We start from the raw sequence: 27,370 nt of genomic DNA, 5'->3' as shown, positions 1-27,370 counted from the left end.
CAAGTGTCACCTCCCAAGGATTCAGCCCAAAGAGAACAAATGCTGAGGCTGTGACAGCATTTCTAGGTCTTATGGAAAGTTGGCCTTGGAGAAAGAGTAGAGAAGGGGCCCTGTGCCTGACTCAGGGTTTGGAGAATATGCTAGTGGGGTGGACCCCAGTAACTGGGGGAGGTGGTTGAGGGAAACAGGGCCTCCTCAGAAGAATGTGACCAAAAGAAGCCATCAGGCTGCCAGCTATGCCACCATCTAGGGCACTTTGCCTTTGCTCCCATGTGGTACCATGTGAGGCACACAAAGGAGAGTTACGTCCACCTCTGTCCTGTTTATCAGTGTGTGGGACTCCCAGATGCTTACACCACAGGCAGATGGCACGCTAGCTGACCCTGGGGCTAGTGCTACAAAAGGCCACAGCACAGGTTGTATGTCAACAGCATTTATTTCTCATATGGTCAACAAATATTCAAGTCTGCTGACTCCTCTCTGGGCCGTGAATGGGATCTACAGACATCAGAGAAAGAGATCACACCACTAACCACAGGCAGGATCACTGTTGGCCTCCAAAAGAGCCTGATGGCTACTGAAAGCCAGGAGGAGAGAACGAACTGAGTGGGCAAGTTGGACAGGTGCCATGTTAGAGGTGGAAGGGCACACGCCTGCCAGGTGAACCTGTCATCTGTCCCTGGCACTCCTTACCTTGCAAAGGCTGCAGATCCTGGACCAGGACACCCCAGTGCCTTAGAGACCATCCCCTATTGTAAGTAGTGAGAGGGAGTGGCATGGGCCACCGCCTGAGGTCAGGCCAAAGTTGCCCAGAAGCAAATGCCTTTCTCCTAGCCCTGCCCCATGGTCAGGCTAAGGCCTTACTGAGCCAGGAAAAGGGGAGTGTGTCAAGACGTTGTCCTGACCAGAGGGTCCACTGAGGTCCTCCCGGAAGCGCCAGGAACTGTAGCACAGCCCTCAGCAGGCTGTTTGCTGTCCAGTCATGAGCCGTGAGCCCCACACTGGACCAGGAGAGAGCCACAGCACAGCCCTCAGCGGGGCCGCTTGCTGTCCAGGATGGCCTTCCAGTCGTCTGCCCATGAGTGCAGCCTCCGGCGAGGAGGCTTCAGCTGCAGGTGATGATTGTGGCAGGAGGTGAAGAGGATGTGCTCCCAGCTGGGGTGTGGCTCGGCCCCTGAGGAGGGAAGCAGCACCTCAGTCCAAAGACTGGGGCCCAAGTGTAGCTTCTGGAATCAAATCATGAAACCCAGAGCAGGTGGCAGGCCTCACATGACTCAGTTTCTCTGTCTGCCAAGTGATGCTCCATTAGCCTGTCCTACAGAAGGCATGAGGGTAAACATGGCACTGCGCACGGGGTACTCTGTGCAACACACAGGAAGCAGTCCACGTGGTGATGGCTGAAGGGCTCTGTCATCCACCTGGTTGGCCTGGCCAACCACCTCACTGCCCATCCTGTGCTACCTCAAGTGGGAAGCCTAGGCCTGCATGCCCTGTGGTTACTGGTACCAATCTCCTTCCACATTGCTGCAATCTCCTTGGGGTTGTGACCTACGAGCTCCTGTGGCTGAAGCCCTATAGGTCCTAAGTCTCTGGAAGCCTTTGTGGTTTGAGAGAGGCTGTTTCCATCCACACAGACAGTGGGTGTACCTCTAGAGGAACTGGGGTAGATAGGCATGTTCCCTGGCATTCAGCAAGCTTTAGGAAAGAAACTCTTTGCCTACTGATATGTCCAGAACAAACTGTTACCTGCAATTCCTAAGAACCACCAGAAGGAAACAGCCAGCCCACAATGTGCAAAACCAGGCAGAACACATCCAGGAGGCAGGAAACGGTGTGGGCAGCTAATGGAAGTCCCAAATCCCACTATGCCTGAATCCCTCCTCCACTCTACCTTGTCAGTTAAGTGAGCCAAGTGTTCGGTTTGCTTGTTTTTCTGGGAAGGGGTCATTAGCTGGAACCAAAAAAAAAAAAAAAAAAAAAAAAAAGGACAAATGCAATGCCCAAGCCACTGTCAGCTTAGACACTATACTATATATATAATATATGTAGTATGCTTATCCCGCACTATCATTGAGGGGTTTAAAAATCAAAGCTGGGTTCCTCACTCAGGAAATCCAACAGGTTAAAGTCAATCTGGGTAAGGCACAGATATGCTGGCTTCCAGTAGGATCCTGTCTCTAGGATGCCGGCCTCTCCTAAAGGAGGAAGCCCCTGGCTGGTGCCGATAAACACCTGGTAAAGGCGGGAAGTGAGCTGAGGAGACCCCAGGAGAGGTGTGTGGGAGAAGCGAGACTGCAACTAGGGTCACCCACCCTCCCCCGGCCACCCACCTCCCTGCCACGGGCTACTTGCCTGTGATGTCTGGCCGGTCATCTATGAGAAGGTCGGCAGAGACCACAGTCTTGTCTCTGGTCAACACAATTTGCTCCAGAAAGTCCGGGCCAAAGTGCTTCTCCACCCAAGCATACTAGAGGTAACGGAGAAGATGGCATCAGACAGTGCTGAGGGATGGCTCAGTGCAGAGCCCCAGCACTCAGAAGGAAAGGAGGCTAACACAAAGGGCCATTTCAGCAGCTCTGTATCCAGGACTTTGTCCCTTGGGAGCTGTGTATCTGCACACGCCTCAGCCAGACTACAAAAGGGTCACAACTGAGACCCAGGCCTGACGTCCCCAGAGTTACACAGAATGCTCTCAGCCCTCTATCAAAGGTTAGTCACACTGGTTCCCACCGTGTCCTGGGGCTTAGACTCCCTAGTGACTTCCTAAGGTGGCTGGCTCACGGAGAAATAGCCAGTGGATCTGCCCAACGTCCCTGCTGGGAACTTCAAGCAGAGCCAGGTATTCAAACCATGTGTGGGATGATACTGGGAGGCTTGGGGTGGAGGGGGAGCAAAAGTGCAGTAGTCTGGGAACGAGGAGAGTTACAAGGAGCTTGATTGTCACACCAGTGCAAAGGGGTGCTGCAGACAGCTGGCGACCCAGGCACACAGAAAGGGAGCAGGTGTCTGCAAGACTGACAGGCTGGAAGCTCAACTCTCAGACCACAGTAGCAGCTACCACTGATAAAACAATGTGCAATCTGGGAGGCCGCACTTCCCTTCGCCACTGTGAGGCTCTGGACCGCCTCTCCCTTTCCTAGGACACTTTGGAAACTGGGAAAACAGTCTACCCTCCTCCACCACCCTAGTGAGGCTGGCAGCAGACATGGCCTGACTAGCTACTGGGTCTGCCTCCATTGGGAGAACCAGGAGAGGGATGGGCGGCCCTGGGGCTGAGGTTCCCAGTCGTGCTACTCTGTCCAATATGTAGCTGTATCCAGCCACCTGGCTACCCTCCTACATCCTCTCTGATCTGCTCAAAGACCAGGACAGGTGTGGCCTTTATCAGGGCAGCTTCCAGCAGAAGGGAACAGGAACCTATGTCTGGATTCCTCTAACCCCACCGGGAGAACTAGCAGCAGCTGGAAGCTAGACTATGGCTGCAAGTGTGTCAGTGACTCATCCAGAATGACTGCAAGGGGAAGGTTGTGTAGTCACCCGTAGCAAAGCCTCAGGGAGGTCCTATTCATCCTGGCTGCGGCCCGTGTGACTTGGGCAGACATACGCCGCCCCGAGTGACCTCTAACCAAGAAGGACTTGGAAAACAGATCAGAGTCTATAGAAAGGGCTACATGGCCCTGCCTGTTCCATGCACACCATCAGGCCTCACAATGGTAACATTAATTTTCAGACAGTTCTCTCTGTTCAGGCCTTTAATCGCACACATGTATGCACGACACACACAGAGACATGACACACACTTTTCTTCTCCCCTGACATAGCAACTGTCCCCCTCTACTTCCTTTACCTTCACACTCCTCATCCTTCCAGGTGATGGCCACGACCGTGCCCGAATTATTTGTGTCCCTGCAGCCACCTCAGTAGCCTCTGACATCCTTTAGGACAGGGACAGTAGTTCTTTGGACACCTGTCCAAATGACCAATGAAGAAGAAACAGTCCTTTCTGCACAGACTGCCTGAGGTCACTCTAACTGGAAAGGCTTCATGGCCAAGGCTTCAGTGAAGACCTGCAGGCCCTACTGGCCATCTTCCCAGAAAGATACCCACTGCAGGGAACAGGCTCCCATTAGGCTCATAAAGTATCTTAGCCAGGCCAAAACGCTGCCTCAGGCAGATGGCCTGAGTCCCTGGGATGCATACATTAGCGGAATTTGGACAACCTACAGGGGTCAGGCCAGGGAGAAGACACACAGGTGACCCTAGTGTTGACATGGAGGTGACACAGGCGAGAATGGAAGACAGAAACCAGGGCTGCTAATGTAAGAGTACTTGATGTCTATCGCCTTATTATCCTCATGACGACATGGATGCAGACATCCTTCCTTCCCACTCCTGCGGCTCTTGGCTGTGTCTGTATGAGGCATACTGAGGAACCAGGAGACTCCTGGGCTTCTTCCAAGGAGGAGGGGCCCACAACTAAGACAGCCCAGGTTTAGTGGCACAAGGAAGGGTTCTGGGTCAGGACAGGGTCTGGCCCCTGAGCACCATGCTTCACAAACCATTCACAGAGCCGAGAAGTTTTACTTCCCTTTGTTAATTTCTAATTCATTGTAGCCAGCACCTCTGTGAGTGATAACCATGTGCTTGGGTGCAGCATCAGTATCAAGTCATCACAAGTGTCTGGTCCCATGCACCCAGTCTCTGTGTCTCTTGTCCCTGGCATGGCCTGTCTACAGAGGAGCAGCTGTACAAAGGAAACAGCACAGTGGCCAATCGATTCTGTACAGATAAAGAAACTGAAGTTCAAAGAGCATCAATGACGGTTCCACCACTGCACTCTCCTGCCCTGTAACTGGGGGAAAGCTCGGGTTTCTGCCTGCGATGCTTGGACTATGACTGGGAAAATCAGAGCTACCACTTCTAAAGGGACATGCCACTGCTCTGCCTCTGAGCCTTGTTCATCCCTGGAAAGCTGCCTGCTCCATGTGTGGTAACAAGAGTGTTGTGATGGCTATTCTTCTGGAATTTGGTGACCTCTGGAATTAACTAAAACCCAGCAGCTGTGTACATCTGTGAGGGACTTTTCTTAATTAAATAATTAAAGTGGAAAAACCCACCTTTAATCCTGATCTTTTGAGGTAGGATGATCCACCTATAGTCTGGGCCACACCTTCTGCTGGCAGCCTGTATAAAGGACATGGGAGAAGGAAGCTTGCCCTCTGCCTGCTTGCTCTTGCTCTCGATGCCAAGTCCATTCCTTCACTGGCATTAGAGCCTACTTCCTCAGGATCCCAGCACACATGAAGACCAGCCTCACGAACTGAACAACTACTGGATTCCGGCTTTCCATTAGTAGGCAGTCACTGTTGGACTAGCTGGGCCAGAGCCTGGAAGCCACTGTAGTAAATCCCATAAATATATATTCCTTCTATCAGTTCCAATCCTCTAGAGAACCCTGATTAATACAAGCACATTCTATCTCATGAGTGGGAAGATGTATATGGATACAGAGGCAGTTGGACCTCTGTGAGTTTGAGGCCAGCCTGGTCTACAGATTCGCCTTCTAAGAGATAGGATTAAAGGCATGTGCCTGGGTATAACTACAGTTTAACTTTATAGTTTAAAAATTCTTTAAAGAATAATGTTGGAAAACTTGTTATTTTGAAATTATTATGAAACTCTAGTATTCAAGACAGTGCAAGAGATCAATGAAACCTATTCAGAATGTCAGAATTAGACCAGGGAATAAGAGTCCAGAGAGAAACAACTAGAACCATACACCTTCAAAACTAAAAAGCAGAGCTTTTACCTTTACTATTTTCCCACCACATAAAAAAATTAACCAAAAGTGAACCATAACCTACATATAAAAGCTAAAAGTATAAAATTTCTATACTTCGGCTGGGTGGTGGTGGTGCACACCTTTAAACCCAGCACTCAGGAGGCAGAGGAGGCAGATTTCTGTGACTTCCAGACCAATCTGGTTTACAAGAGCTAGCTCCAGGACAGCCTCCAAAGCCACAGAGAAACCCTGTCTAGAAAAAAAATTCTATACTTCAAAAATAGTTGAAGCTGGATAGCTGAATGTAGAAGAATAAAAATAGATCCCCATCTATCACCCTGCACAAAACTCCAATCCAGTTGCATCAAGAACACCAGCATAAAGCCAGATAATCTGAATCTTACAGAAGAGAAAGGATTGAACTTGTTGCCACAAGAAAAGACTTTATGAACATAACACCATTAGCACAGGCACTAAGATCAACAATTAACAAATGGGACCTCATGAAACTGAGAAGCTTCTGTATGGCAAAGGACACCATTATTCAGACAAAGTAGCAGATTACAGGATGGGAAAAGATTCTTACCAGCTACATGTCCAATAGAGGGTAATATCTACAACATATAAAGTACTCAAAAAAAGCTGGACATCAAAACAACAAATAACTCAATTAAAAGATAAAAGTCTTCTGTAAGCATCAGCTTGATCATCAGTCAAGCAAAGAGATGGCCTGCAGAATGTACATGTGTCAGGGGGTTAGTATCTAGAAAATCCTGATGGCAAGGCCTCTATTGCTGAATATACCACACACTTATTAACACAAAGAAATTAAGCTGGTGCTTAACTAGAAGCTTCACTGCTACTGACTAGTGTTTCTAGTGATAGAAGGTGATATGCATAATACTCGAAGAGAAGAGTAACCATCAGTCTCACCCACACACCCTGAGGTATAATAGCTACCTGCTAAAAGCTATACCCACTGGTGCTATAGTGTCACAAATGTCACAGAAGTAACCAACCAGCTCTTGATTGGCTATAAGGCCTGTTTCATGAGATGGAACCCACACCTGAGATGGTTAATGAGGTCAAGAACTTGAGATTAGGTAGGTCTTGGGCCCTAAGGAAAAATATAGTACAATTATTCTGCTAAATGCACACTGCAATAAAACAACTCCTAACTACATATAGCTAAACCCATAGGTCCATGCATTTCTCAACCCACATCAGAGAAGCTTCTTCTTGGAGTAGATGGTAATTAACATAGAGACCCAAAACTAAATAACGGGCAAACAGCCAGAGACCTTTGAGCATTAAATGGGATGTCTTTATCCAATTCAAGACTCAACCTATGTTGAAGAGGAGGATGAAAGATTTTAAGATCCAGAGGTGGTAGGCCACTTCAAAGAAACAGTGTTTCCCAGATAAGACAGGGCTAATGCACAGATGAACTCACAGAGACTGTGGCAGCATCCCTGTACTAGCTACTTTTACATTAATTTGACAAAAGCTATAGTCATTTGAGAGGAAGAAACCTCAGTTGAGAAAATGCCTCCATAGGACCAGGCTGTGGGCAAGCCTTTAGAGCTTTTCTCAACTAGTGATTGATGGGGGAAGGCTCCGGCCACTGTAGGTGGTATGACCCCTGGTACCTCGAGTTCTGTAAGAAAGCAGGCTGAGGAAGTCATAAGGAGCAAGCCAGTAAGCAGCACCCCTTTGTGGACTCTGTGTTAGTTCCTGCCTCCAGGTTCCTGCCAGGTTCGAGGTCCTGCCATGGCTTCCTTCGGTGGATCATGATTCAGGATACATGAGTCAAATACACCCTTTCCTCTCCAAGTTGCTTTTGGTCACAGCAGTAGAAACCTTAACTAAGATCACTCACAAGACCTGTACAAGTTCCAACTAGACAAAACCCCAGCATGGAGAAGGGGAGTCCTACCCCTAACTAAATCTATTTTATTTAATCAAAGAATTAACCACATCCCAGATAGGCTGTATGCTCAGGGATAGTTGGCCAATAAAAAAACAGAATCCATGTTTTGTTTTATTCTATCTCATTTTCTTTCTTTTCTGCTTGTGCTTTGTTTGTTTTGGTTTTGTATTTTTTAAGAGAGAAAAAATATGAAATGGGATGGATATGGAGGAGGGACATGGGGGCTCTTGGGGATGGGAAAGAATGTGACCAAATATATGTGACCATATGCTATATTAATTTTTTGATTAAAAAAAAGACTCTGTTAAGCCAGGTATGGCAGTCCACACCTGTAATCTTGGAAGGCTGTACTATGAGAATAGCAAGTTCCAGGTCAGCAGGTCTATGCAGGGAAACCCTGCCTCAAAAAGCAAAGGGACCATAGACTGGTGAGATAGCTTAGTAGGCAGAGGCACCACGGTCAAGGCTCACAACCTGGGTTTGACTGTCAGGACTGACATGGTACAAGGAGAGAACTAACTCTCACAAGGTGTCATCTGACCAACTTACATGTACTGGATGTAGCGGGAGGCCCTGTGGACACACCCAGAAAATAAAATAAAAAATGTAAAAATGTTTTTAAAAGAAACAACGATTTTTAAAAACCTAAGGAGATGAAAAGCCACAGACTGGGGAAAATATCTGCACAACACATCACCCGGTGAAGGATACAGGGAGGACCCTTACCACTTGATACACAGCAACCCAATGAAAAACAAGGCAAAGACTCGAGCACTTCATCTCAGAACAAATAGAGAGCTGTTTGCTTAAAAGATGTTCACAACATGTGCTATGGAAGTAGAGGAGGGGGTGTGAGTTAAAAGTGTAAGAAGAGGGCCGGGCGTTGGTGGTGCACGCCTTCAATCCCAGCACTCGGGAGGCAGAGGCAGTCAGATCTCTGTGAGTTCGAGGCCAGTCTGGTCTACAGAGCAAGTTCCAGGACAGCCTCCAAAACAATACAGAGAAACCCTGCCTCGAAAAACCAAAAAAAAAGTGTAAGAAGAGTGACGACAGTAAGACAGCTGAAGGCACCACACACTTGGGGACAGGCATGGAGGCGTCCAGCTAGAAGTCTCTTCACTGAAACCTAGCTCTCCTAATACACAAAGGTGCTGTGCAAGCTGCCAAGGGAGGGAAACCTAGGCAGCCCTTCCCAGGTGTAAAGTCTATGAACCACAATAAAGCCTGGAAAAACTATCTGCAGTGGTACAATGGTGGCACTTTTATCTCGGGAATAACAAACAGCTATCTAACTGGACTTACAGCTTACTCAGTAGCAGAGAATTCATGACAGGGCTGCAAATCTAGCCAATTATCCGTGGCTGGAGAGGTCATAGCCCCTAGAGGGAAATCTATCACTTCCGTTTCCCTAAACTGTATAAATTCTGACTGCATTCTAAATTTTTATCTGCATACCCATAAGTTAGTTCTCACTTCTCATTAAAGAAGCTTCTTTTTGTAGCAGATGGTGACCATTACAGAGAGAGCCACACTGATAAAATGCGAAGAACAATGGGATGCACAATCCCAAGGGATACATCTACAACACAGTCCCTACACCTAAGGCTTGGGAAAAACAACAGAAGAGGGGCCAAAAAGACTGGAAGAACCAGAAGACTAGGATACTCGCTTCAAAATAATGTCTTCAAGACATGACAAGGGATCTTGGCAATGGGTAGACCTCTAAGATCTGCCGGTGAAGGATAGCAGACAGAGTAGCCCCCCCAGCCTTTCCCCAAGTTTCTGAATAAAGTGTTTTGACTCAAATAAAGACTGACAAATAAGCTTTACCCATGAAACCTCAACAATATGATTACCTAAATAAGACCTACACATGAGAATACCAGTTGACACGTTAATGTAAATAGGAGGAATTCCACAAGGCCCCACCCCTAGATGAAGAGCTACAGGGAATCAATGTTGCTGAGGGTGGGAGAATCATTTTCTCCAGGGATGGGCTCCCTGATAGGTTAACCTATCCCAAGAGGCCATCTCTAAGTGCATGCATACACAGGCAACACTAAATGGGCTCAGGAAAGGGAGGGAGGGAGGAAGAGAGAGAGGAAAACAGTAATTAAAGAAGAGCTTATGAATTTGAGGGAGGGAAGGAGAACAGAGGAGGTGTTGGGAGGGGGAGGATGGGTGGAAATAGTGTAAATACAGTACTCATGTATGAAATTCAAAAAATAATTTTAAAGTGTTTTTTGATGGCCCTCTGTTGAACAATGGATCTATTAAAGTGTTCCCCGGGTGGCTAGCTCTGTATTGGGGAAGAAGGCAGTGAGCTTCTTTGCAGACCTCAGTCTGGTAGGAGACCGAAAAGAATCCAGAAACAAAGAAACAGAGCCAAATTCTGAGCAGTGTACGGGAAACCAGGGCCAAGACAGCCATCTATGTCTCTGCTATGACATAGCAGAGAACGAATAAATGGTGGTCAGCATCTGAACGGAGACACGCAGAGGCGAGGGACATTACCAGCAGCATTAGTTACTTTGTCAGTGCAATAAAGAACCTGGAAGAGCAAACTTAAGGAAGAAGGATTGATTCTGGCTCATGGTTTGAGGACACACAATCTATTATGGCAGGGAAGGCATGAGGAGAGCTTGCTCACATCTGGGTGGACCAAGAAACAGATGAAAGGATCTCAGGTTGGGAAGGGGTTTCCAACTCAAAAACCTGCCCCCAGTAACCCACATTCACCAGTTAGACTCCATCTCTTAAAGGTTCCCCAGCCTCCCAAAATGGCACCACAAACTAGGGGCTAAGGAGGGCTTTTCACATTTGAACAGAATACAAGTCAAGGGCAGCAAAAACACATATGGGTGGGAGCTCCTTGGATGGAAAAGGCCAGGCAAGCTTTGAGGTCAGGCTTAGTTTTACAGGGAATGAATTAACCTGGGGCTGACATGATCTATCTTATAATGTTTCCTTAGTTCTACAAAGAAATTTAAAGTGGCAACAACAAGAAGAGAAGCAGTCAGATGCCAGACATGCTTCAGAAAGAGAATCTGAAGAAACAAGTCCCATTTCACTAGACATGGAGGACAAGAGGAAGGCCACGGGAAGACCACACATACTTCGAGTAGAGCCAGTATACAGAATGAGGCGCACCACAAGCAATGGAAACCAGGAACCTCAGCTGAACTGAATTTGTACAGACTTCCTTATCAACGTTCCCTACACAAAACTGTAGAGCAACTGTAGCAAAGGCATGTATACTGTGTCGGGTACTGTGGTCACCTGGAGATGGCTTAAGTACTCAAACACAGGGGAGGATGTGTGCATACCACGCTAGTTTCTATAAATGAACTCACGTGCCTATAGAGTCTGACAGCCACCCAGGGCACCTGTACTGGCCAGGCATCCAATTGTTTGAGCCAGCTAAAGTTGAAGCAGTCACATGACCTTCATGGCTCAAGTTTGGAGGTTCATCAGAACCATCTAGCAAGTTGGCTGAGACCACGCTGTTACTCCTGGAGTTTTTGATTCAAAAGGCCAGTGTTACTGAGATGTCCATTTCTAACCAGTCTCCGCCAGTCCAGAACTCCCCTTGTGAAGGGTGCTCTGTTACAAAGAGGAGACCCAGCCTTCATGCCTCACTCCACCCCAGGAGCTATGGCTTGAACACCCACTCCCTGGGGCTCAAATGAGCTCCACCTTGAGAGTTCAAAGGGGCCGGGATGACCACCAGCGGACCCAGCAAGTGCTTGCCTATCCCACAGTAACTGCCTGAGTGTGGGATCCTCCCAGAGCAGGGCACACAAACAACTCCAGGGAGGAGTTGTGTGGGAAGAAAGGTGGGCGGAGATGCTCAGAAGCCCTCAGCATGAAGATGTAAAGGAAACCCGAGTGGGGGAGGCCAGCCTCCTGAGTCACAGGAGCATCTGAGAAACCTGCAAGGTGTGGTGACCCAATCCTTCCTCAAGAAAAGCCCACAGCTTCTAATGTGCAGAGAGCAACTGGTCCTCACTGTGACCACTCTACTTTCATTAGATAAAGGAGCTCACAGGAAAACAAACAAACAAACAAAAAACCCTTAGATTTCCTTGCTTAGACATTCCTTCTGGTTGCTTTTTTTTTTTTTTTTTTTTTTTTGCATGGGGTGGAGCGATGACAGGCTGGCCTGGAATTTGCAATCCCCCTGTCTCAACCTACTGAGTGTTAGGGTTACAGATTAGCCCACCATGCTCAGCTCTTGGTCAGACTTTTCACGTAAGGCTGGGGATGGAGCTAAGGGATGAGCACTTGCCTGGCATGCACGTTGCTCTGAGTTCCAGCTCCAGTGTGAAAATGAATGAAAGTTCAGGCAGGGATGTCCTTGAGCATCTGACCCCTCCCCAAACACGGTTCTCTCCTTGATCCCTGTCACCGGCTTTACCAGACTTTCCTGAACCAGGCACATCTGATAATGTGGCAGGTACCCTTCCCACCAAGCCCATGTTGTCACAAGTCCATCCAGCACATGAGATAGAGCCTCGGGCTGGTGCAGAGAGGCAGGGAACACCAGGATGGGAGGCTGTGCCACACAGCAGCCCTTGCCCAGGACGTACTCCTTACCTTCTCATAGGGACAGTACTTGATCATCTTGATGGGACTCGTGCAGATGAAGACATCAGTGCTGCCAGGAGAGAAAGGGCAGTGAGCCGTGCAGCTGTCTCCACCCCGCTGTGCACTGGCCCACCTCGGCTAGCTGAGCCCTGCCAGGGTCTAAGCCTTTACCTGTCATGGGAAAACCCAGTGTTCTACATCTTCCCACACAAGAGGCTACAACTTGCAATTTCTGCCTGATTCAAAGGTCCCAGGAAGCCACAAATGATATACCCTGGACACAGGCAACAAACTCTGAGGTGGGCAGCTTTTTGCAGGACTAGACCCAGAAGGTAAGCTGGGTTAATTGCATACTCTCATTGAAAAAGAAAACGGGGAGAGAAAGAAGCATTTGGCAACAGGCACAGGACTGAACGGGTACAGAGGGCTGGGAGCTCAATGGTAGAAAAGGTGTCGCAAGGCCTTGGTTTCCTTCTCCAGCACCAAAAAGGGAGGAGGGAGAAAATAAAGGAAAAAATACTGCAGAGTCTATAGACAGTCGGAAGAGAAGTGCATCCCCAGCTGGTTGAGAGGAAACTATCCTCCATCACCTGGCTGTGGGCTGCACAGGAAGGGAACCAGGCTCCACAAGACAAGTTCTCCAGTTCTGTGGCCTCAAGAGGGACATGGACTTCGCATAATAAATGCACTGTCACAGCTCTGGGCCGCTGATCCTGACCAAGAAGGGCTTCCCAGGTGCTTGTTCCTCCCCTCAGTCACAGGACAGATCACCATAACCAACTCCATCCCGTCCCAAACAGTTACCACATTGTGTTCTGCTCTGGCACTGTATGGGCTGGCCCATCAAGCTGAGCTGTAGGAGTGGTGTTTCTCCAACTCTCTTTGGCAAATTAGTCCCTGGGAGATTCGTGCAAGCCTGACTGGTGGCCTCTGGGGGTTTTGCTTGTACCTGCTCAGTGTTCAGGAAAACATCAGGTGCAAAGAGACGGTTGGCAGAGTGACCATATCTGCCCCACCCTCTCTGGAGCTGCCTCACTGAAGGCCCAACTGTAGACAGGCTGCCTTCCCTCTTCTTCACTGTTCCTTCCAAAGCCTGACTGCTGAGGCCCAGGCCACACAGCCTGCCCCGCCTTGCTGCTGCTGCCTATCCCCAGAGGTTAGAATGATTTTGTTCAACTCTCAGTCCCAAGTTTTGCCGGCACTCAACTCCTCAGCCTCAATACAGCCAGTCTGGTCAATTCTGACTCCTCCATGCCATTCTCCTTCAGCCAAACTAAACCTTTACGTGAGGAGGAGGCACAGGCACAATCTTCTGTTGTTGCCTGGCTGGCTCTGAATCCCTATGCTCATATGACCTCTCTGCCTGTCTTCTGAGTAGATGGGTCTACACAGGTATCATCTGGCTCAAACTGATCATTTTTACACAATGTTATTGAGATAAAGTTGACATGCAGGTACATACAGGCAAATGCACACACACATAAAATATAAAAAGTTTTGAAAACTGCACTTATTAAAAGAGAAATTTTTGATAAGTTGTAGGACTTGCACACTACAAAAAGCGGATCGCCATGGTGGAGAATGGAACACACCCTCCCGACCTGTCCCTGACTAGCCTCCTGACGTAGGAGCCCAAGCAACCAAAAAGCTGTTTTCTCCCGCCACTCATCAAGGAAACCCCTCATTGCAATAGACAGAAACCATCACAGAAAACTACAACTGATGCTTGGTCCTAGACTGTTTGTAGCCTTGTTGGAGGAGGTGTGTTACTGGCAGTGTCTTGGAGGTTTCAAAAGCCCACACCAGGGCAAGTTTCAATCTCTCAGCCTCCATCTTGCAGAAAACATATAAGCTCTCAGTTGTTGCTCCAGTGCCTGCCTGCCTGCCTGCTGCCACGATCCCCACCATGATGATCATGGGCTGACCCTCTAAAACTGTAAGCAATACCCCAGTTAAATGCTTTCTCCTATAAGTTACTTTGGTCTCTTCACAGCAATGGAAAAGTAACTATGATACCTAGCATGCATGAAACCCTTGGTTTAATCCTCAGCACTACAAAAATAGACAAATAGACAGACAGATAGACAGGATTGTGATCTAAAAGTAAGATCCAAAATTAAGGGGCTGAGAGAGGCTCAGCAGTTAAAAGCACTGGCTGCTCTTCCAGAGGACCTATGTTTGATTCCCAGAGTTGGCTCAGGAATTGTCCAAGGAATCTGACACCTTCTTCTGGTCTCTACAGACACCAGGCATGCATGTGGGGCACAGACATGCATGCAGATAAAACACCCATACATATAAAATAAAATGATTTGCTTAAGAGCTGAAGTTAAAGCCTTAAAGAAAATATACAAAAAAGAAAAACCACAACGAGAGACCATAGTCACAGCCACCACCAGGATGGCTAAAAAAATAAAAGAGAATATCAAGTGTTGACAAACACATCAAGAAACTGCAGTCTTGCCGGGCGGTGGTGGCGCACGCCTTTAATCCCAGCACTCGGGAGGCAGAGGCAGGCGGATCTCTGTGAGTTCGAGGCCGGGCTGGACTGATAGCCTCCAAAACAATACAGAGAAACCCTGTCTCATAAAAACCAAAAAAAAAAAAGAAAAAAAGAAAAGAAACTGCAGTCTTCCTGAAATTAATGGCAAATACTTTGATTGTTCTTTTAAACATTTAATATAAAATTACCCTATGGCCTCACAGTTTTACTCCAAGGTATATGCCCTAAAGAAGTAACAGCAAATGTTAAAACAAATACTAACACAAATGTTTACAGCAGTAATATTCACAAAGTCAAAAGATGGAAACAGTCCATCAGCAAATGAATGGATACACAAAATGCAGTCTGTCTATACAATGGATACTATTCAATTGTCAAAAGCATAAGTACTTGATCGGGGGTGTAACTGAATGGTTTCAGCACTTGCCAGTCATACAAAACTCCTTGAACCCCATCCCCAGTCACACACACTCACAAGAGTAAAACAGTGAGTACTGACAGCTACTACAAAATGGATAAACCATCATTAAGTCAGACCACAGGCCAGGCAGTGGTGGCACACGCCTTTAATCCCAGCACCCGGGAGACCGAGACAGGTAGATCTCAGTGAGTTCAAAGCCAACCTGGTCTACAAAGTGAGTTCCAGGACAACCAGGGCTGTTACACAGAGCAACCCTGTCTCAAAAAACAAACAGAAGCCTCCAAAACAACACAGAGAAACCCTGTCTCGTAAAACCAAAACCAAAACCAAACAAAACAAACAAACAAACAGAAAAAAAAAAGGAAGAAAGAAGAAAGAAAGGAGCAGCCAGACCACACAGTAGATGGTAGCCCTGGAGGCAGAGAATGGATTAGTGGCTTTTAGGAACTAAAGAAGGGCAGGAATGAGCAGTGTGCTAATGGGTTTGACATTTTGTTTTAGGGGGTGATGAAAACAATTCTGAAATTGACAGTGGCAATGGCTCCATAACTTTGTGAGTGTTCTAAAAGGCCACTGAACCGTACACTTGAAATGCATAAGCTACAAGGTGTGGTGTACATGCCACTAAGGCTGTGCTTTTAAAAGATTTCAGGGAAGCACATTGTCTACACGTTCCATTAGGCTTCAGAGGACCACAGACGGTGGGTATTGAGTGAGGGCTTCACCACAAACAAGCTCTCAGTTCACCAGAACAAAATGACACCCTTGTCCTTCCTGAAACCCCTCTTTCCAAGTGAGGCCTGCAGCTCACCCTCCGCTCAGCACTTGGCAGACTAGGCTCATCTGCCCTGAGGCTCATCTGCCCTGGGTGACGAATGCCCCACAACTGCAAACTGGACTTCCCTGGTGGGTAAAGCCCATGCTGTGTGTCCCAGTCATGCTGGTGCCTACAGCATGTGCCCGGAAGGTCTTTTGCCAGGGTGAGCAATGAGGATGTAATGGGCCTCTGCAGGGCTGCGGAGAGAAGGGCAGGACAGCAAGATAAAGGTGTGGGCCTGGGCTGTCGAGTCCCAGGACAGAAAGGCGGACTTACTTCTGCAGATTGGCCATCTGCTTCACAGCTTCTACAGCTCCTGGCAGAGGCTCCAGTTCAAAGAAGAAATCCTTTGACTCCCAGATGCTGACAGCTTTCTCCTACAAAGCCAAAAAAGCAAGTCACCTCCAGGTCCGCACTGTCTCAATGCCCTCCTCTGGGCAGGGATGCTGCTAGGTGGGAAGGGGTTTGAGGCTCCCTACATTCACCCCAGTCCTGTGTCTTAGCAGGAATCACAAGGTGTTGGCATGTGCATGGGCCCCTCTCTCAGGAAGCGAGTGGTGACTTCTCTTGGGACACAGCAGGGACAAACTAATATGTCAGCTTTGGAGAGCCACCTGGTGTTCTTAGCTTGAGGACAGTCTTCGCAAAATGCACATTTGCTAGGCTTGCCTAGAACAGCCAGCACACAGTAGGGGCTGAGAGAATGCATACATGGTCACGACAAAAGAGTCACTAGAGTTGGAGGCTGAAGGAACTTAGAGATCCCCAGGTGTACCGTGGTCTACAAGGGTAGGAATATGGTGGGCTGGGGAAAGGACAGCTAGGAGAGTCCCAGCTCCCTCGTCACACCGATCAGAACAGCTGTGCTCTCATCTGGTTCATGTGCTGAGGTACCAATACTTTATTGAGACAGGGTCTCTCTGTGTAGTTCTGACTATCCTGGAACTCTCTATGGAAATTAGGCTGGCCTTGAACTCACAGAGATCCATCTGCCTCTGCCTCCACCAAAAAGGGAATTTGTGGCTTATAAAGTTTCAAAGTCAAAAATCCAGACCCTGTGCCAGGTATGGTGGCCCATGCTAGTCCCGTTACTTGAAAGGCCAGACTGGGCAACAAAATAAAACCCTGTCTCAAAAAGAAACACAAACTCTCTTTTTAGCTATAGTAAAATAGATGTCATGCAGCAAAACAGTGGCTAAGTAAGGATCCCCTTTCTATCATGTGTGAGTAGGCTAGAACCCGCCTTCCCAGAATGCTGGCCAGATCTCTCCTAGGGTCAGGCAAGGGGGAAGTAAGACATCTCAGCTTCCAAAATACCACGGCCTGGTTAAGAAGAGAGTAATCAGTCCCCTTGTCACCTACACGGGTTGAGCAAACACACCATTACTAAAATACATGCTCAAGTTTCATCCTTACAACCTACAAGGACCAAAGACTGCTGGCTCACAATTTAAGAAAAGCATGGTTTTCTTCAGGGCCACTTAGGGGGTAATGCCATCAGGACTTGAACTCACAAATGGAGGCAGTATGACCCTTGCTGCAGGCTAACTCTGGGCTGGTGGCCACCCTCGTGGAGCTTCTCACCAACAACATGAAGACCCTTCCCTTGCACCCAGAGTCCTGGTGAGACAGAACAGATATGGCGTTCCAGCACCAAGCTTACAGTTAGCCTCTCAGCTCGCTGTGAAGCAGTGGTAGAGGCCATCCCCGATCTGAGCAGTCCTCTGTTCTAACAGTTGAGGATTCGAAGTCAGTTTGAAGGAGCTTTTCTTTCCACCTTTCCCAACTTTCTTCCAAGAGTACCGTGGAAACAAAAAGGAATAAGGACAAAGGTGCTCCATGGCCCACAGAAGATATGGACCTACATCCATGGAGTCAAACAATCACAGACAGAAAATACTAGGGGGAATTACTGTCTGCACTGAACACTCAGAGGCCTTTTCTGTGTCATTACTCCCTTACCATTCAGTATTCAAAACCATCTCCGTGGCATTTACACTGAGCTTTGTATTATGTCACCTACAGCAGGGTTGAACTACATAGGAGTACACAGGTCGTACACAAATGCCATGCCATTTTACATGAAGGACTTGAGCATCTGCAGATTTTGGTACCCTAGGGGATCCTGGAATGGGTTTCCCTGATACCAAGGGGCAAGAATACAAAGTAAAAATGGCTACACCCATTATACCTAGACTGTTTGGTTTAACCACAGATACTTAAGACAACTAGGTCACAAGCAGGCTCTGGGGTATCCTTCTGTGAGCTGAGGCTTGGAAAGGGAATGAGTGGAAGCCAGTAGGTTCCTCCCTTCCCAGCAGCCTCCTTCTTCCCTGTGCTCTCTACCTTGAACTTGGAAGGTGGGAATTAGTCCCTTTGGACCTGGAGTATCTATACAAAGAGCTATTAAGCCACTTCGTAGTTTCTTTCTTTGTTTTATGGTGCTGATAATGAAACCCAGGGCCTCATGGAACCTGAGCAATCATGACCACTAAGGTAAACCTCTAAGTCTTTGTTGTAGTCTTCTCCCACTCCCCCCTCCTTGTTCTCTTCTTTATTGTACTAGGGTTTGAAGCAAGTCTACTTGCAGAATCTGGGTAGATTTCATTTTGTCCCATTAATATATTCCTGGGGCTGGAGAGCTGGCTCAGTAGTTTAGAGCACTTGTTGCTCTTGCAGAGGACCTGAGTTCAATTCCAGCACCCATATGGTGGCTCACAACCATCTGTAAGTAACTCCAGTTCCAAGGCTTTGGATATCTTCTTCTGACCTTTGTACACCAGAACTGCACACAGTGCACATACATACATGCAGATGAAATACTCACACACATAAAGCTACATAAACAAATAGGCAAATTTAATACATTCCTATAAGGAAATGGTGTCCCCCTAATTCAAACACTGGTCAGTCATCTACAAGTGAACCCCATGTTATTATTGCAGTAATTATTGTAGAGGTTACAGAGGTGACACAGATTGTGACTGTTTCCCTTGCCTTAAAGCGTGTCATAGTTCTCAGCGCTGGGAGATGTTGGCCACCTGGGCTCTGTGGAAGCTGCCTGCAGAAGTTCATTCTGAAAATGAACAGAAATGATTCTCCATGTCCCCTTTCAGTACCTGTCCCTCAGTAAACCAAGTTATTGTAGAGGTGCCTTATTATGTGAGGGTCTGGGAGAGGGGGGAGAGTTGCAGGGCTAGGAATGAACCCTAGGGTCTTACACTGTCTAGGCAAACATCTACCACCAAGCTGCATTACCAGCCCTGTGCACCTCAGGGAAAGCAGAACAGAGAACAGGGCGTTAGGGTGGGGAAAGAGAAATATGTGTGGCAGGCAGACAGGCTGCGCGGTTTGAATTCCGCCTGCATGTCTTGCTATCCAGGGACGTGGGAGCAGGTTTCTATGTGTACAAAGTGGAGACAAGTAGCATCTTCCTACAGTCAAGACAAAGCAGTGGGCCACGCAGGGATTGGGTGAAGTCCTGAGAGAATGTGTGCTGCTGACAGAGGCAGAGCCATATCAAGAACCCCAGAGCCTCAGACGCATGGAAGAAACGCAAAGCCTCCCGGCTGGGATGAATCCCAAAAGCATAGCAAAGCCTTCCTCTGGTCCAAGTGTAGATTTTGACAGTGTGTGCAGCTTTCTCCCTCCGGATGATTGCTGCCTGCAGACTGTTCCTACCTAGACTAGCTAACCTTGTCTCCAAGATCCAGCTGTACACCATAAACCTTTCCTCTGTGTTCATCTGTATGCACCTGCCTTTATGTTCAACTCTGTATAATAAACATGAGCTTGGGGTGGGGGCTACAGTTTCTCCAGCAAAGAGCCCAGGGCAGCTGGCCCAGCTTTCCGTCTGTGTCTCTTCTTCTTCTTCTTCTTCTTCACTACTTTACAGCATCAGTCCCTGGAGGATGTGAAGGACTAGGTGTTACAGACCTGGTAAATCTCACCCTCCTCAATATCGAGTCCTTTAGCTATGGCCCCTGGGCAGTCAACTGAGAGATGCCAGAAAACTCATCCTAATAACTTAATGCTGGGCAAATTCCCCTGTTCCTTTCATAAAATAGTTTGTCTCCAAATTACACTCTCTATACCAAAAACCCTGCACATCTGTCTAGCCATGAGGGAGGGGGCTGCCAAGGGCTCAGCAAGGGCCTTATACCAGTCAAGAGGAAAGTCCACTTGACTCTGACTCCCCATGTGACACTTGGAAAGTCATATACTCTAGTATACAGTATCACTGAAAGCTATGCTTCCATGACTTGGGGCAAAAAGAGGAGGGTGAAGACACTTGTCAAATTCATCGGGAGGAAGAAATAGCCACGTCTGTGTAAGGGTAAGGAGACAAAATGCTTAGTCTATTTTTTTCCCATGTAACAAATTACTTGAGGCAAAATACATCAAGAATTTAAAATTCAAGCCCAGTCTGGTATTATATACTTGTGATCTCAGCTCTTGGAAGGTTGAAGCAGGAGGATCAAAATTTCAAGACCTGACTAGGCTACAGAGTGAGTTAGTTCAAGGGCAGCCCAGAGAAGTTAATGAGAGCCAATGATAAAGAGAAAAAAAAAAAAAGTAAGAGGATTGGCGATGTACATCAGTGGTAGAGAGCTTGTCTAACCTTCAGGAGAATCTGGGTTCAATCTCCAATACTGAGGGGAGGTGGGTAGAGAGGGGCTGTGGTAGGGGTGGGGGAGAGGGAGAGAAGGAGAGAGGGAGAGAGGATCCAGATAGATTTCTATGGGGAGAGCAAGGAGACTGCTGAAAGCCCAGGTGACAGCCAGCAGCAGCTGTCAGCAGCACCCCTGGCGCTGTGGCCACAGGCCTCCCAGAGGCCCTGTTGTACAAAAGGACCCGCCAGAGGTCATGGGGGAGTCGGGCTGGCTTGGGGCTGGACAGCTGCGGCCTCTGTTTCCCCTCCCGCGGGTGCTCACGCTCAGCCCAGGCTGCAGACGTCCGTACTGCTCCGACACCCAGAAGCCACGCCGGTCCTCCAGCGCCACGAAGGGCAGGTCGGGGAAGCGCGCGCGGAACTTCCGGAGGAAGCCGCCCTCGAAGTCCGCCAGCACGCCGTCCATGTCCACCAGCACCCGTAGGGCGCGGCTGCTCGCCCGGCTCCGCTCGGCCCGGACCAGGGCGCCGCCGCGGGGACGCGCGCAGCAGCCGCGCAGCCTGAGCATCGCCCCGCTTGTCGACCTGGATCCTCGGCAGACGCAGCCCTCGCCGGGGACACGGACGCGCAGGCTCCGGCCCAGAGCGAGGCCCGCGCGCAGCACCGCCGCCCTTAAAGGGATACGAGCCTGGAGAAGGTGAGCATGAACTGGGGTTGCTGGTCGCCCTGGGACATCCAGTCCCAGGTTGCAGCGTCTGCGAGAGCCAGACTGGAGCAACTGTGGCACTGGATGGATGGAGGAGTCCAGCACCTGGAGGAATGAACATGTGCCCTTAGGTATTTATTGAGCACTTATTTCATTGGACTTTGAACCCGACAGGTAAGTTTCAGCACAGGTGAATGCCTGTTGTGCGTGGTCCTTTTTGATCACGGATGCTGAATGCATGCAACCATGCATTTAAAGATATCAGAGGGTAAGCCTTCAACTAAATCTACACAGGTTATAAGGAGGACAGATGTTCTGTGTCCAACCTGACTTTATTAGATTCAACAGTGAATCTTCAAATATGTCTATAAATTCCTTAATTGTTGCTATGTTTCATGATATTTAAAAAAAGGAACTAGTAAGTTGAAAAAAATTATTTCCAAGGATGTGAACATGAAGATATTTTAGTAAAGATCTCTCCCCATATGTTAAGACTTTGTCCTACTTGGTTTGGAGCCCGAGCACCTACGTGGTGGGTCATAATCCTAACTCCAGTCCCAGAGGATACAACGCCCTCTTCTGGCCTCTTTGGGCACTGCATGCACATGGTGTCCAGGCATACACGTAGGCGAAACATTCATACACATAAAAATAAATAACAAGTTTTAAAAATTAAAAAATGCTTTGTCCTAGAGTGTGATGGCTGAACTTTTCCCAAATGAGACAGATAAATACAAAGCTAGAAAGCTCATGTCACAGCAGACCTATGCAAGTTACATGAGGTTTATAAAGGATGAGATTAGCCAGAGGACCAGGCAATCTACTGTGAGGCTATTTCCTTGAAATGATAGGGAAGCAGCTGGGAGGTGGTGGGCCACGCCTTTAACCCCGGCAGAGGCAGTCTGATCTTTATGAGTTCCTAGTCCATAAATCAAGTTCCAGACTAGCAGGGGCTACACCGTGAGGCATGGTCTCTAAATTAAATGAACAAATAAGTAGATAATAAACAAATAAAATTTTCATTTTTGAGGGGCGTACATATACTTTCCCCTTACCGTATACAGCATAACAACTGTTGGCCGCATTTGCATCGTGGTGGTGTTACAGATAACCTAGGGATGGCTGAAAGTCTGAGGGAGGATGTGCATCTGCCACATTGAGACTCTTCAGCATCTTACATTAAACTGCCCAAAGTAGCTCCATTCTCACCTGGTTTTAGCACGCTTAGTGGCTCCCCAGTCTCCTGCTAAGCACAACCTCTGTGCAGACTGTTGTCATGTTGCCCCGGCTCTAGCTTCCAGGGGTCTGCTGTTGTATAACACAAAACAAATTGTTTTAATCGGTTGAACTGAAACCTTTAAAATGTGTGACTCCTTGCCTGCCTCTGGTAGGATGTAATTGTGGGTTGTGATTTTATATACCATCTCCTGCCTTGTTTTAGGGCTAAGGAAGCCCCCAGGAACCTGCTCTCCATCACTAGGACTCTTATTGGCCTTTTATATGTGGTCTGTAAGTGCCAAGTCTGGTTTTCTGGACACATTTCAAGGAGAAATGGGGTTTGGGGGAATTTCCTCCAGCACTCCACTGCTCTCACCCTCTCCTCTGGGATTATCTGCCTGCCCTTTCAAACCCAGCAGTGAATCCGCACCTATTACCAAATGCTTTGCTTTTTAAAAGGTAGACAAATCTAAGAGAGTATTACTTGCTATAGAGAAGCAAAACTCTCTCCCTGTGTACTATATTCTAGCAAAAACGGTAGCAGTATATCCTTTTCTGAAGGCTTGTTTGGGCCTTAAACATTTTGCTCTAATTATGACCCTGCTTGTCATCCTGGAACACAACCTGCCTGGCTATAAACAGGGAAGGATGGCTATTGACCAGGTCAGGATCTATGAGCCCTAAACAAGGCGACTGTTATCCTACACCTGGTTGTCTGTAACCTCTGCCCTCTCCTGAGTCTCATCCCTGCTAACGCTGCATTCACCATGTGTCTGGATGTCTTTTTCTGTATCCACCTTCCAATAGAAGAATCCTGGAAATGGTGACAAGGGCCAGTCAGTGTGGACTAGACTGCCTCAAGGATTCAAAACTTCTCAAACTTTTGGAACTTTGGTAACCCCTGATTTAAAAGCCCCAGCAGACCAGCGTAGCTGAACTCTGCTCCAGTGTGTGGATGAGCTACTGCTGGCCAGACAGGTGCAGGAGGGTTATGTAGAATGAAAATAACTCTGTGGGAGGTGGCTACATGGTTTGAAGGAAAATAGATCCAAATCTGTCAAGAAAAAGTCAAATGCCTTGGTTTTCACCTATCCCAAGAAGAGCATTGACTCAGCCCGGAGAGAGAGCAGGCTGTCAGTTATCCTGGTTTCATCAACCTAACACTAGGTTTGGGAGTTCCTCAGGGCCACAGATTGTGGTAGAATCTGAATATCTAATTTCCTATCTTGTCAAGATGACTTTTTGAGACCACAAAGGAGGAGAGGAAGAACCTCTGCCATGGGAACAAGGACAACAGAAGACTTTGAAGAGATTAAGAAAGTCCTCACTGATGTGTCTGACCCTAGGACATTCAGACTTGTCCACACTCTTGTGCATGCACGAACATGCTGGTATTAGAGGGGTAGAGTTCCTGCCACAAATGTTGGTGTCGTGGCATTGCCAAGTGGCATACCTTTCCAGTAACTCCATTGCCCAAGGCTGGCCACCCTGGCTCCTAGGCACTCAGTGCCATTGTCATCTTAGTGTTATAGACTGACAAGTTGACTATGGGAAAAGAATTAATAGTCTTAATGCCACACCAAGTACTGACATTAATGGAGTGCAAGGGACAATACTGGCTAACTAATGCCTGGATGGCCAGGTACCAGGAAATGTGTGAGAACCTGAATATTCACCTAGAAGTAGTGTGGACCTCAAACTCTAAGACCCTAGTATTTGTTGATCTAGACCAGCAAGACCATGACTGCATCAAAGGCATGGATGAGGTATTTTCTTACCAATTGAACTTAACTCTCAAGAACCCTGGATGCTGAGTATTTGACAAATGGTAGCAGTTTTGTGATAGGGAGACTATCTTTCATCTTTCAGTATACTTCATTGTCAACTGAAGTTCCATCATTGAGATGAAATCTCTGCCAAAGGGAACCTCAGCACAAAAGGCAGAACTCATCTCACTGACCTGGGCCCTGCTATTGGCAGCAGGGATGTGTGTTAGTATACACATGAGCTCTCAAATATGCCTTCACCACCCTCCATATACATGAGGCTTTAAAAACTAAAAAGTGCCTAGTCAACTCAGTGATGGCCCACACCTTTAATCCCAGCACTTGAGAGGCAGAGGCAGGTGGATCTCTGTGAGTTTGAGATCTGCCTTCGCTACAGAGGGAGTTCCAGAACAGCCAGGGCTACATAGTGAGACCCTGTCTCTTACCTGGCCAGCTCTTGAGGCCACATTAGCCTGACATTTCTACATCCCTTGACTCTACAGTGTAGCTCAGGTGTGCAGACAATGTGAAACGTTCCTGAAATAACCTGCATTGGGGACCTAAGTTCTCTTCTAGGGTACAGAGTGTTGGAGGAGCCCCATTTGAAGACAGACTTGTGAACTTCACTGAGCTTCCCCAATCTTTGACTGCAAGTATCTGTTACTCTTTGTGTATGCGCTCTCAGGCTGGGTGGAGGCCTTCTTTACTAACAGAGAAGGTGCCACGTCTCCTAAAGAAAATCACTCCCAGATTTGGGATCCCAATCATCAAAGGGTCTGGTAATGGGTTAATGTTTGGGGTGGCACAATTGGTGACAAAGGGGTTGAAGATCACTTGGGCACTACATACTGTCCCCAGAGCTCTGGGAAGGTGGAATGAATAAAACTGCAGCTGAACAAAAACTGTGGGGAAACCAACCTACACGAGGACCAGCTATTTCCAGTTACTTTATTGAGTATTCGGTCTAGCTGTACTGGACAGACAGGGTTCTCCCCTTATCCTTTGTGGATTCCTGTCTCTGATACAGGACATTGCTCTGAGATAACAGATGTAGACTCCTGGTTTGTCCCTGACTACTGTACACCATCGAGTTAGGGAATGGTTACATGCCAACTTGACCACAGATGGTCACCTCTTTAAACCAGGAGATGCCATATGGGTAAAAGAAAGGAATATCCAACCCCTTTGGATGGGTCCATTCACTGTTGACTTATTCACTCCTGTTGCAGTAAAGATGGCCCCCTAATTTCCCCACAGCAGAGTAAAACCGGCTTCTGGAGACTGGGAATGCACTTACAGTTCATCAATAATATGACTCACTCATACAAGCTTCGATGCCAGCTGTATGGACTGCAGTTCCACTTGAGTCACTCCGGAGGCTGACTAATCTGTGTGTGACAGAAGCTTGAGAGATTGGTCATCCGGTGGCATAGACTGTTCCTGTTTCCTATATCAGTTCTTACTGTGATACATTGCCATCCCTTGTCCCTGATCTGTTGCTGTGATCCTTGCCCTAACCTTTGCCACAGGGCAGGCAGAGACCACTCTAGTCAACAAGATATGTGGCGAATGGCTTCTGTTGGTGTTTTTTCCTCTTGTGGGCAGAGTAATTCATTGCTGCTGGTTGCCACCCCTCTGGGCTTTGTTTTTAGACTTAAGTCTGTCTCATGCATGCCGCACCACTTGACATGACCAAGAGGACATCATGAAAACCTTACTTTATCACAACCATTTCACTGGCCAAGGAAAGGTCTTAGGGGCCTGCAGACATGATAAGACCACTATTCCATCTGCCAACTGGGAGATCAATATACCTGTCTCAACCCACAGTACTCCCCCATTGAGAAGTACATAGAAGTCTGGAAAAGGTCCAGTGGAACCAGACTAACTGAATCCACTTTATTGACCCAAAACAGCCAGCAACCTTATGTTTTGACATGTGTGGCACCATAAGCCACACCCAGTCAACTTATAGTGAATAATGTGTGAGTCTATATTGGGAATGGTAAGTATATTTGTGAGGAGTTGAAGTTATATCTGAATATGCCACATGGTACTGTTGTTACTGACCCTATTGGAGCTGTGATTCATGGACCACCTGGAAGGATAAAGATAAAATAGCTCTCCTCCAAAGGGTGTTGCCACCACCAGCCATAAATTGGGAACCTATAATCCTGTTCATTTTTTTACCTCATTGTGCAACAGTTTCCTCTCATTGAAACATTCCATCCTTCCAGGAAGTTCCTTAACCAGGAAGGTAAACAACTCAACATAGCTTCAGGAAGTCCCTGAAACAGATCAGATTTACTAGACCCCTCCCTCCTAGAGTAATCAATAGAGACTGCTGAGGATCTCAGACAAGCCAAGCTGAAAAGAAGACTGAGACCAGACCACCTGCCTGGAAGAGGGGAGAACAGCTGAGCTTGCTGGAAAGGACATTCTCCGGCCTATTGAGTTACCTTCTGGCTGTGCAGTGCACTACAGGTTCCAGTTTTGTGAGCTGTCACTGATACTGGGGTGGGCTGTGGTGATGCATCTGTCTTTGAATCATTTCTGCTCCTGTAAATAACTCCTCAACTATACTCCTGTAAGTAACCCCAATAAAACTCATTGGTTCACAAAGTTGAACTTTAGTGGTATCTGTACTTTTGGTCTGATGTAGACTCCTTATCTAGGTTTAATGCTCCTGTGTAACATCTCCTTAGAAAAGTTTTGTCACACAACAATCCTCCATCCAAAAGGATGGAAGAATGGTCACCAAATGAATATTTATCTTGGGTGTAACCAAGACCCAGTGAAGTGTAAAAGGCCCAAACCCACTTCCATGTTTAAAGTGGATTCACCAATCCCTGAGCATGAAATCCCACCAATCCCTGGACTTGGCTTGAAATTTCATCAATCCCCACCCTAGAAAACTCTTCCCCCAATAAATTCTATATCAGCCTTCTCCTGCTCAATTCCCTGCTGCCTCTTGCCCCAGCAGAGGCGACCACCCTTTTGTGTCTTTCCTAATAAATCTCTTGTGTGA

General features: G+C 47.6%; 1 protein-coding gene and 1 long non-coding RNA gene across 4 annotated transcripts; one reads left to right on the top strand and one right to left on the bottom strand.

Moving 5' to 3' along the window:
- Nucleotides 1-417: 417 nt before the first annotated feature.
- On the bottom strand, nucleotides 418-21,474 carry Nt5m (5',3'-nucleotidase, mitochondrial). 3 transcript variants are annotated; one of them, XM_040748759.1, is made up of 6 exons: nucleotides 20,975-21,472; nucleotides 16,317-16,417; nucleotides 12,309-12,369; nucleotides 2,353-2,467; nucleotides 1,892-1,951; nucleotides 1,037-1,174 (listed from the first exon to the last, which is right to left on the bottom strand). In XM_040748759.1, the coding sequence occupies exons 1-5, from the start codon at nucleotides 21,218-21,220 to the stop codon at nucleotides 1,896-1,898; spliced, it is 579 nt and encodes a 192-aa protein (XP_040604693.1). In that variant the 5' UTR covers nucleotides 21,221-21,472; the 3' UTR covers nucleotides 1,037-1,174; nucleotides 1,892-1,895. The 3 variants fall into 3 exon arrangements, with proteins under 3 accessions (XP_005067928.1, XP_040604693.1, XP_012967200.1); XM_005067871.4 differs by lacking the exon at nucleotides 1,892-1,951 and having other exon boundaries at nucleotides 418-1,174; nucleotides 20,975-21,463; XM_013111746.3 differs by lacking the exons at nucleotides 1,037-1,174; nucleotides 1,892-1,951 and adding an exon at nucleotides 5,118-5,184 and having other exon boundaries at nucleotides 20,975-21,474.
- On the top strand, nucleotides 21,217-27,370 carry LOC121141347. The gene is made up of 2 exons (XR_005878234.1): nucleotides 21,217-21,349; nucleotides 24,908-27,370. It is a non-coding gene; the product is annotated as an uncharacterized LOC121141347 (long non-coding RNA).

The sequence above is a fragment of the Mesocricetus auratus genome, unplaced genomic scaffold, assembly GCF_017639785.1.
Source record: "Mesocricetus auratus isolate SY011 unplaced genomic scaffold, BCM_Maur_2.0 Super-Scaffold_100007, whole genome shotgun sequence".
Taxonomy (NCBI): domain Eukaryota; kingdom Metazoa; phylum Chordata; class Mammalia; order Rodentia; family Cricetidae; genus Mesocricetus; species Mesocricetus auratus.
This window is presented reverse-complemented; position numbering and strand designations above follow the sequence as displayed.